This window comes from Solanum verrucosum, unplaced genomic scaffold, assembly GCF_900185275.1.
Source record: "Solanum verrucosum unplaced genomic scaffold, falcon-dt-bn FXZP01000189.1, whole genome shotgun sequence".
Classification (NCBI taxonomy): domain Eukaryota; kingdom Viridiplantae; phylum Streptophyta; class Magnoliopsida; order Solanales; family Solanaceae; genus Solanum; species Solanum verrucosum.
In genome coordinates, this window is record NW_026020814.1 from 104,719 (window position 1) to 116,785 (window position 12,067).

General features: G+C 30.1%; 1 protein-coding gene across 1 annotated transcript; it reads right to left on the reverse strand.

The window, feature by feature from the left end:
• Positions 1–11,243: 11,243 nt before the first annotated feature.
• LOC125813353 (uncharacterized) lies at positions 11,244–11,696 on the reverse strand. The gene has a single exon (XM_049492853.1). It carries the CDS (start codon positions 11,691–11,693, stop codon positions 11,244–11,246), a length of 450 nt encoding a protein of 149 aa, XP_049348810.1. The 5' UTR covers positions 11,694–11,696.
• Positions 11,697–12,067: the final 371 nt, after the last annotated feature.

Sequence of the window (12,067 nt, forward strand, 5' to 3'; positions counted from 1 at the left end):
TGGAGATCTTTTCAAAAGGGTCTTGGTACTCGTGCTAAGATTAGCATAGCCTTTCATCCACAAACTGATGGGCAAGCAGAGCGTACTATCCAAACCTTGGATGATATGTTGAGGGCTTATGTGATTGATTTCAAAGGTAATTGGGATGACCATTTTCCATTGATCGAGTTTGCATATAACAATAGTTATCACTCAAGTATTGGTATGACTCCATTTGAGGGAATGTATAGTAGGAGGTGTAGATCCCCTATAGGATGGTTTGGGGTGGGTGAAGCTGCCCTAATAGGTCCCAAGTTGGTACATGAGGCTATGGAAAAAGTCCGACTTATTAGAGAAATGTTAAAATAGCTCAAAGTCGACAAAAGTCATATGCCAATGTGAGAAGAAGAGATCTTGAGTTTGATGTTCATGATTGAGTTTACTTAAAAATCTCACCCATGAAGGGCTTAATGAGGTTTGGTAAGAAGGGGAATCTTAGTCCCCGTTATGTAGGCCCATATCAGATTTGGAGGCGTGTTGGTAAGGTTGCTTATGAACTTGAATTGCCTAATTAATTGGCATCGTTACAACTTATTTTCCATGTCTCTATGTTGAAGCAATGTGTTGGTGATTCAACATCCATAGTTCTATTAGAAGGTTTGGGAGTTAAGGAAAATCTTTCCAATGAAGAAGTTCCAGTTGAAATTTTAGATGGGTAAGTCAAAAGGTTGAGAAATAAAGAAGTTGCTTCGCGAAAGTGTTGTGGAGGAATCAGTTAGTTGAGGGTGCTACTTGGAATGCCGAAGTCGATATGATGTCCCGATATCCTCATCTCTTTCCTTCTACCCCTACTATAGCTTGAGGTAATGAGTTCCTCATGGTTTACTCTTTTGGTGTCATGTGTCTTAGATATTCCCATAATTTCCTCATTTATGCATGTTCATGAAAAGCTTAAGTTTTGAGAAAATGAGCCAACTTGATTGATTTCTACATGTTTATGTGCATTTGAGTATGAGTTGCATATAGACTACATGATATGATGTTTAGAACATGCTTTAGCTTGGAGTTCATGTTTCCTCCTCGGATATGTGGATTTATGAAATTGCTTGCATCTTGGGTTGTTAGATTTAGTTTCTACTTCCTCATGATGTCTTGAATCTCTTTCGAGGACGAATAATTCCAAGGGGAAGATAATGTAACACATCAGATTCGAGAAAGGGTAAAAATTTCAACTTTTAAGAAATCAGGTGCCAGTTCCTTCGGAGCCATCCATGGCCCGTGGAACGACCCACATATTGTAGGAGGTGTCCGTGGTTGGCAGTTGGGTTTTTCCAAAAAAAAAAAGGTTTAGATCCACAGTCAGGATTGAAGGACCGTCGTTGGACCCACGGTCCGTGGATGAGGTCCATCGACCAAGGCCTCGAATTATGGTTTCTAACGCCAAATGACGGTCGAACAGGATGGACTATCAGTTGAACCACGGTTCGTAGGTCATCCTCATTGTCTGGGTCGGCAGTTAAATTGTTAGGGGCTTTTGGGTCTTTCCCTAATTAGTCTAGCCTTATACTACGTCGTTTTACCCTTCACAAAAATCCCTATATAAGTGTTTTAACTCCAAAATTTCATAATTGAGAATCATTCTCTTAAATTTACAAAAGAAGAACAAGTCTTCCTCCCAAATATTTCTCTCTCTAGAAATCTTGAAGAAGAAGGGTCCAAGTTAGGGTTTGCAAGCCAAGTCTCCAATTCCACCATTGAAGTTAAGCAATTTTCATCGAGGTATGATAGTTTTCATCCATGGATTCCTTCCATTCATGGAGTTCCCAAGTTATCCTATTTTCAAAGTTAGAATTCGCCAATTGAGTTAGGGTTTTCTTCTATGTTATGGGTTCTCCTAATTATTGATCTAATTGATTGATTTATGATCTATGATGCATGAATTGAGTTAATCTCATGATTTTATGATGATTCCCCATGAACCCATGTAATCCCCATGTGTTTCCATGTTATGATCAAACAACGTGGATTTTGGATTATGAAAGAAGATTATATGAAATCAAGCATGAACTGATAGAATTACATGAATTTATGATGAATTTCCATAAATCCATGTCTAACTAATGTTTTCTAGATATTGATACATGAAAGTGGGTTTTGAGCTATGAAAGGTGGATTATGGAATTATGCATATTCTTATGAAATTGATGTAAATGTTTTAAGGATGTTTTGAGAGTGAAGTAACAATAATGTTGTTGTTGTTGTTGTGTTGTTGAAAGGATTTATCATATACACATGAAAGCATGGTTGTGAAAGGATTTCTCACATAATAAGGGTTCTTAGGGTTGAAAGGTCTTCTCACCTAAAATGAACCAATGCTAAGAAACTATTCTAATGATCAGGCAAGAGGCGATTACCCATGTTCTCTAATTTAAAGACGAGGTGATTACCCATCTCATATGATATAAGGACAAGAGGAGATTCCCATGTCACATGATGTAAGGACAGGAGCCGATTACCCATTTTCCTGTAAGAGCTAAGATGAATATGACTAAGAACTATTATGTGGAAGTTAAGCTTAGAATCGAGTAGACAAGTGGTGATTACCCATGTCCTATAACTATGTGCCAACATAGGATTGTCTAGATAAACATTAGTTAGTGGATCCACAATAGCTAGAAGTTCATGGTCCTTACCGTGGCAAGTAGGAAAACTCTTTTTTAGTGTGGGAGATACCGGATTCCATGTTGTTAGCTCACATGGTCTTATATGTCTGTTAAGTGATACTTCCCACAAACAAGTAAAGTTATAATGAACCAAGGTTACTTCAAGAAGTATTGTAAGTATATTTTAAGATGACATTCACTTGCATTGATCATGTCTTATGACTTATGCTTCCTAACTCTCAAGTTTCATGTTTTAGCTTGATCATTTCATTCTCATGAAAATGTCCTATTTTAGCATGATTTAAATGTTTATATTCATGGCTATCATACTTGGTACATGTTTGTACTAACGCATACGCTTGCCTACATTTCCCCAAATGTAGGGTCCGACAGTCAGGGCTCTCAGTTTCGTGGCTAGAGGTTGATTTGAGAGATTCCAGCTTTGGTGAGTCATTATGCTTTGAGGATGGATTTTCATTGTTTTTAGTTTTCTTTCTTACTTTCATTTTTGGACATGATGTATGGACTAGGCCCAATTTCATTCTTATGTACTAGATGGCAAATGAGACAAGTGTTTAGACTTCCGCTTTACTGTTATAAAACATTTGAAACTTGAAATGTTGCTCTTTAATCTCTTTTGTTCTAATTCTTATTTAATGAATGCTAAGTGGCTTGTATGGGGCCTTTCAGGGTCCTATACGCCATGTTACACCTAGGGGCTACCTTGGGTCGTGACAAGTCATTAATTCAAAGAGCCATGAAAAAGTATATACACCTACCTCCTTCCCCGGCATGATAGGTAGGACCCATGTGGCTATACCTCCTCTTATTTAGTGGGTCACATGGAAGGAAGGACCCATAGAATGTTAAGAAGTCTAGATATATTGTGTGGTCCGGATCTAGGACTTCCATAACCTATTTGACATAGCACTGAATCTGCTCCACCAGTATACTAGAGATATATAAAAAACCACATCAATGTAGAAAGGGTCGACAGTCTCCCCAACCGATCAAATAAGAGGTAAGAAAGGGTCGGCAAGCTCCTCGATCTATAAACTAGGCTACAACACAGTGATAATAAGTATACTATGCCCATAGTTTGAAGTCATTGTATTTGGCTACCCTAACAATTATAATGTTGAAATTCTAAGAGAAAAATATCATTGTCTATGACGGTTCAATGTTAAGAAGCACACTAATCTATGACATTATGTAGAACCTTTATCTCTAGGTTAGAGGTAGGTTCCCGTGGATAAAAGACATTCCTAACAATTGGTATAAAATATTTGTGATCTAGACCTCAAACAAAATGTAGGTTCATGGAGTGGCATCTTCCTCCTGATGCACCATTTGCAATACTGATGACATCTCTAGAGAAAACCCTGGTACATATTTTAAGGATATTTTTATCAGAAAAGATAGAGGAGATCTCATGTATACAAGTATCATGGGTTATTTCCTATACTACTAGCTTGGGAGCTGAAGCATTGATAATTTCATGAAGGATTGAATTATTATGTAAGGAAACATTGATGCAGAAGGTGATCTAAAATTGAGATATATAGTCCATGGGTTATTTGTATGGAGGTTTAGATGATTAAAGAGAGAATGGCAAAGGGGGGAAATGGAATAGTCCATGCATTATTGGTATGTAAGTTTAGACGATTAAAGAATGATGACAAAAGGGGACATCCAAGTACCACATGTTCTAAGTGAAGCAAACTAGTTAGCCGACTATTGAACTAATGGTTTTTTTTATTTTTTAGGTACCATTTAATATCATATTTTTCATGAACTACTAACAAAAGCATAAAAATATATTGAACAGGGATAAAAAGCAAAATTCCAAACATACAATTCAAAGTAATAAGAGAAAGGAAACCTGATTAAGAACTACTTTTAGCACAACAATAATTCAAAAAGTTGCAGGTCCAATTACTACATAAATTTCAAAATGCAACAAAAAGTATAAAGAAAGGTGATCTATAGTTGCTTGGTCTCCTGGAGGAGTCTTTTATTTCGGGGTGGGGGGATCTTGTATAGTTATTCTTTCTAGCGATGGTTCAACATTTTTAGAGGTTCATTCCTGTAGATGAAAAGCAATAGAAGTCATAAATTAACCGCTCCTTCTAACACCTTGTAAAAAAATTAAGAATTATCAGTATTCTAATACTAGTACTTTAATTTCACCTGAAATCACATCCCCAAAGTTTAAACAGTAATTTTTATGAGTTAGATGCCACAACACCTAGTGAGAGCTTTGTGGTATCTTATAGTGGCATCACCTAAGAGTTGAAGATAAATTGTTTTTGTCCCAAAAAGAAAGAGAATAGGTTCCAAGATAAAGTAGAGACACTCTAGGATTGAACTCTTCCAGATAGTTTGACCCCTTTCCTTTACATTTTCGTTCTATTTTCTTTTTGTTGGGATTGTCTGAATTTCGTTTCCCTTTAGCTTTGTTTCCTTTTCTCTTTGAGCTAGAAACACTTTTCGATTACACTATGTGTAATTGTGTACATATATTTTTTTATTATAAATTGGTCTTCACCAATGCTTTTAACCAAAAAATAAAAAAATAATAAAGTACGTACTCACCATCTAACCTAAATTAAGTAAAGATGGGTAATCATTTCCTTTAGTGTGATATAACATGTCCACGTTTTACTAGTATTATTTCATGACTGGGCAACTTAGCCGCGCTATGCGCATTCATAAAATATTATATCAAAGGTGTAAATTAATCGTTTCATATTTTTTGAATATAAAAGAATTTTTAGTTTAAATTTAATTAAATAGATCAAAATTCAAATTTGAATTCATCTTATTATTCACACTGAACCAATTTCTAACAAATAAAATATATTATCACAGAAGGAAGGAAAAGTACTTTAAAAATAATGAAGACAAAGTTGATCATTTTGTGTAATTTACACACAATATATATATTATTTTATATATTACCTTAAAAGCATGAACTCCTAACTTAAATGTTAAATTACTATAATATCCTTAACTTAGGTTGTGACATTTTCGATGAGTTGTGACTTTTTCGATAAGTTGTGATTTTTTTCAAAGCATTGTGATTTTTCGATGAATTGTGACTTTTTCAATAAGTTGTGACTTCTCGGAAAGGTCACTGTTTCGATGAGTTGTGACTTTTCCAATAAGTTGTGACTTTTTTCAAAAGGTTGTGATTTTTCTATGAGTTGTGACTTCTCCAAAAGGTCTTGACTTTTCAGATAAGACACAAAGTACACTTGTTCATACTACCCTTTGTTGACTATAAATAGAGGGGCATCCTCTCATTTTTCACCACAATTTTTTATAATCTCCTACTCTTCTTCTTACATTTAAAATTTTTTTGTGTGATTTATTGTCGTTGAGTGAGTTCAATGTTTAGTGGAATATGAGGTACTAGTATTTTGATGAAGTAAATCATTTTATCCTTAGAGGGCACATTCCATAACCTCGAGTACTTGAGGAAAATAATTTTGATGATATAATAATTATTTGTTTGCTTAATATATACATTAGTATGTAATGTTTCAATAAATGAAGTTAACATGATGTAGTCTAAATTCATTTGTTTTGTTAACAATTTCTCTTGTGAAGTAAATATATGCTTCTGCACATCTTTTTACAAAATTATTAAACTTCTCAAGAGTGAAAATATGTGAATATATATGAATCATTTAAAAATCTATCAATTACAAAATAAATTTTATATTCAGTAATATGGAATAAACATTTTCATTTTGTCCCTACACTAAATTAAAATCTAATAACTATAAGAAAAATAGTAACATTAATTAAAAACCCTATTAATTTATGTAAGTATAATATTTATTAGAAATACATCTATTGCACATTAATCCTTTAGTTATAACATTATAAATTCTCTTAGTTATTACTAATTATTGCAAACGTTATTCACACTCTATAACATTCTTTAGTTATAATATTATGAATTCTCATAATTATTACATTAATTATTTCTATCTTTCATCTTTTCTTTTCTTGTATTAACTGTTGATCAATAATTTTTCATGTTATTACACCGCCCCTATATATGTGCTAACACAATGTTGTTATTTTTCCTTGGATGAATCATGCTTGATTGAATAAATTAAAAATTGTTTACAAGTATATGAACTACATCTTAGTTAGGTGTAAGATAAACAGGTGATTATAATATATGATTTCAGAGATAGAATATATTCTTTAATTTTAATTTTAGTTTTTCCGGTAAAAAAAAGGAAACATTTCTCAGTTAATTATGGACAGTCAAATAACTTTCTTTAATTTATGTATACAGTTAATCGAGAAGTCAAATGTGAGAGCTAACAACAAGAACGTCATCTATTATGTTATAACTTATAAAATAAAAATTAATATACAAAGATTACTTCTAAAAAATAAAATGTAGTTGTTCTCTTCATATGTTCATATGACATCTGAACAGTTTAACGTGGAATACACGTGCAAAGCACATCTTGTTAGATGACAAGAAAAATGCACAACATATATCGTCTATGAAATAATATTAATGAGATACGATTAATTACATGATTTTACCTCATCAAATTGAAATAAATATACGCATTATTTCATTTAACTAATAAATTTTTCATTGACTATCTTCATAGATTCGCATGAATAAGAGATATATATGGCGATCCACATTGAACATTCACAAAAAAATGTGCAATATTATTTTGTGCAAAGCTTATTATTCAACTCTTCACTTAAATAAGCAAGCACATGTCGAAAAACTAGTATATATATATATATATATATATATATATATATATATATATATATATATATGAGTTTAACATAGATTGGGTAAACATTAAAAATTAGGGAAAAGAAATTGATGAGGCATGTTATTTAAGTAGAGAATGCAAATAAATATAGGCTTTTGTGTAATTCATGAGATATAATTAGATGCAATAATATGATAAAAAATTTATTATTAAATAAATTAATTAATAAAAATAAGAAAGATAAAAAAACTCAAAAAGAGGAAAAAGATAAATGAAATTGTAATGTCTAAAACGTAAAAATGAGCATATGTAAATTATGCTAGATTTAAATTGATAAGTACAGTTAGATTGTCTAGCTAATTATATTTACAATAATTTTGGTCACTTCACAGGTAATAAAGAAGGTCTTTCAACTTTTCTATACTTTTTTCACTTCTTACATTACATATTCTCTTCATTTCAAAATAAAATTTTGTTTTTATTTTTTATTTTATTTCAAAATAAATTGTATTTTACATAGTCAAAAAGACTTTAATGATGTTTTTTTTTTTCAATTTTACCCTTATTTAATTAAAAAGAATTATATTACCAAAAAATTGGGTCAAAGAACTAATTTTCTTTTCAAGATATATATTAAAGGTAATTTAGTAAAAATATCTTACTTTACAGCCCCACTCCAAACCAAAAAAGAAAATTAACATACTACGAGAAGGTGAATTTCATGAAATTGATGAGTACATACAAAATGAAATTGAATTGCACTCATGTAATGAAATCCAACAAATTGAAGTAAAAATATGTTGTAGTGTAGTTGTGTAGTGTAGATTTAGTACTTAATACTCTTTTTCAATGTCCGTTATTTAATTTGAAATAAGAAACGTTTAGGTGCCTCTTTGGCTCTTTAACTTATGTTTTAGCAGTTATGTGAGAGAGATTTAAGAAGAATTAAGAAAAACACTACTTCAAACATGAAATAAAAAGGATAATCTCGAGCAAGAGTTTCATGAAATGAAAAATTATGGATTTATATAGACAAAAATGAAGGAATCTTTAAAGAAAATATAAATAGTTCTCTGTGCAATAGTATTTTAAACATTTGTTAATAGTTAGTATTATTAATTACACACAAAGTAACAATAACTAATTTGCATCTAAACAAAAATACAGACTTGCAATAATAAATGATTATAAAAATTCAAACTAAGAAGTTACATAGAGAAAACACAAACAAACACATCTTCCTTGGGACCTTATCATAAAAACATAGATAAAAATAAGAATACAGAATCAGTGCCCACTTTTTTGAGCTCTTGTTCGGCATCCTATTTGACAAAATCAACATTGAAGAGTCTTCTTCATCATTTCAAGTTAAAACATGAATTTTATAATATAATAATACTACAAAGAACAATGAAATATAAAAAATCATTTTGAGTTGGGATTTCATGAAACAAAAAACTTGTAAATTTATATTGATAAAAATGGAGAGATATCATAAAGTATCTTAAATTTTATAATTTAATAGTTGAAGGTTATGAATATGAAAACTTAAAATTCATGAAATTAATGATGTTATTAAGAATAGAAGTTTAATAGATTTAAGTTATGGAAGTGAAACTTAAAAGTTAAATAAAGAAGAAAAAACAAAAATAATGAAGATTAAATAAATAAATTTATATTATATAAAGATAAAAATTTCTTGAATTGAATAAGTAATAAAAAGAAGTAAAATAAAGAACAATAAAAAGGAAAAGTATAAAATAAATAAATAAAACCCATAAAATTTAACTTTCGTGAATAATTTGTTGGAATTCTTTTTAAATCAAATGAAAAGGTTTGTAATAATTGATGAGACATTAATAAATATTATAGAAAAAGAAAATAATAACAATCATGAAAAAATAAATTAAATATGGCTATTGATGAAGATGTAATTAAATATGATTATCTTTAATGCTCTTTAAATTTTTAGGTGAATTTTTTTGTATTTTAAAATTAAAAAAATGCCAAAAGCCCCACAAAAAAAAAAGATAAATAGAATTGAAGCTCTTAGAGAGCGCCACCTCACCGTGGAGGTTAAGAATATGACAACTTAAAAGTCATGAAATTAATGATATTATTAAGAATAGAAGTTTAATAGATTTAAGTTATGGAAGTCAAACTTAAAAGTTAAATAAAGAAGAAAAAATAAAAATAAAGAAGATTAAAGAAATAAATTTATATAATATAAAGATAAAAAATTCTTGAATTGAATAAATAATAAAAAGAAGTAAAATAAAGAACAAAAAAAAAGGAAAAGATTATAAAATAAATAAATAAAACCCATAAAATTTAACTGTCGTGAAAAAATTGTTGGAATTCTTTTTAAATAAAATGAAAAGGTTTGTAATAATTGATGAGAAATTGATAAATATTATAGAAAAAGAAAATAATAACATTCATGACAAAATAAATTAAATATGGCTATTGATGAAGATACAATTAAATATGATTATCTTTAATGTTCTTTAAATTTTTAGGTAAATTATTTTGTATTTTAAAATTTAAAAAGAAGGCCAAAAACCCCAAAAAAAAAAAAAGATAAATAGGATTGAAGCTCTTAGAGAGCGTCATCTCACCGTTTTCATATTCAGCTTTATTATTATATAGATATAGATTGGCCCAGTTGGATTACGGTTTAGCACATATTAAATGTGTGTGTACTGTTGTGAAGAAAATTTCATCTTTCTCATTGTAAAAAAAAGTATATAAGTTTTTTAAGCTAATGTTGGATCATAAATTTTTAAATATTTTTATATAATTAGATCCAAATTATATTTGAGTTGAAGTTTTAAAATGTGTTTGATCATAGTTTTTCAAAATATTTTTTATACTCTTAAAAAAAACTGAAACATGACTAGTAGCCATAATTTTAAAAAACTATTTTAAATATCTAACTATACCAAACAAACAAAATTGTAAATCTCAAATTATGCAGAACCTTCATTTATGACGTTCATTATCATTATCAGAAATCTCACATATATATATATATATGAAACAAAAAAATATCATTTTTAAATAATAAATCATACAATATATTATCCTAAAATTATAACATTATAATTTAATTAAAACTGCTAGTAACCCAATTACTAGCTACTTCAATTCGTCAAATTATTTGCCACGAATATTCATTAGTGCAAAATTTAATAAATAATAACACTGATAGGAGATGAGATACCTCATATATTGATAAAATTTAAAATTTAAAAATAAATCAATGGTTATATGAGAAGGGAGAAGGGAAATGGGATAGAGGGAAGCCAAATCCATTGATAGGCTTCCGAATATAGTTTCTTCCTTCATTTTTATTTGTAGAGTCAAGTTATATATACTTTGATTAATATTTCAAGATGTATTATTTTATTGATTTATATGTGAATGGTTTCAACATGTACTATTTTTAATATAATTTTCAGATATCTAATAATTAGATTGTATATTTAAAATATTAAATAAATCTAATTTAATTTACCCCAAAGGTTAGTTAAATTAATTCTGATGAAGAAAAAAAATTATAATAGTGAATGAGGGGAGTATAACAAAGCTTTTGACTTTAAACTTACATATTGCAAAAATCGTTGGTCACAAAAAAAATATTATTCAGAGTTACAAAAAAGATTCACTAATAAGAGATGTATTGGTTCATAAGAAGAACTAATGACACGTTAAAGTAAAAATGAGGCATTTGATTTGACTTTTGAATATTTTAGTCAAAATCTATTACAAAAGAATCACTCAACCAAGATGAAGCTTTAAATAACTAATGAGTAAAATATGTGGGCTTAGCATGTTAGAAGAAGAATCCAGCAACAGCAGCAACAGCAAAGATGGATGAAACCTTCAAAGTGGTGGCACTGCTTGTAGTGGGTGCCTCAGCTGAAGTAGCACTTGGTGTGGGAGCTGAGTCACTTGTGGTGGTAGAATCTGTTGAAGGAGAAGGAGGTGATGAGACATCCTCTTCTTCAGGTGATTCTGCTGAGCTGGAGGAATCTGAAGTAGGAGATGATGATGGTGAGTTTCCCTTAGGTGATGATGATGACTTGGGTGATTGTGTGGGTGCACTTCCATTGCTCTTACTTTTAGGTGCAGCTGCGGGGGATGATGATGGCGATGATGATGATGATGATGATGGTGATGATGATGGGGATGAAGACGGTGAGCTGCTTGGTGATGAGGCACCGGAAACCAACCCAACAAAGGCAACAAAGAGGAGAGCAACAACAATCACTTGACGTGCCATTTTTATTTAGTGAATTTTCTTCTTGTTTTATGTTCAAAGATAGGTTGATTATTCTCTGAGAATTGCAGTATTTTCTCTTGATGATTAGAGAAATACTGCACAACTTATGGAATATGCAAGTGAGAAAGGTGGTTTTTATAGGATTTAAACACCAAACATTACGGACGATGAAAGGACAATGTTACATCATCATTCAATAATATTGATAGGTAATGAGAAAGAAAAGGAAAACCTAAAGTGGTTTACCATGAATAAATATATATTATGGGAGATCATTAAGGAGAGCCATGAATAATGAATTATTATTGAAAAAAAATGTCTAATTAATCATAATATTTGACATCAAGAATATACCAACAAAACAATACCACTAG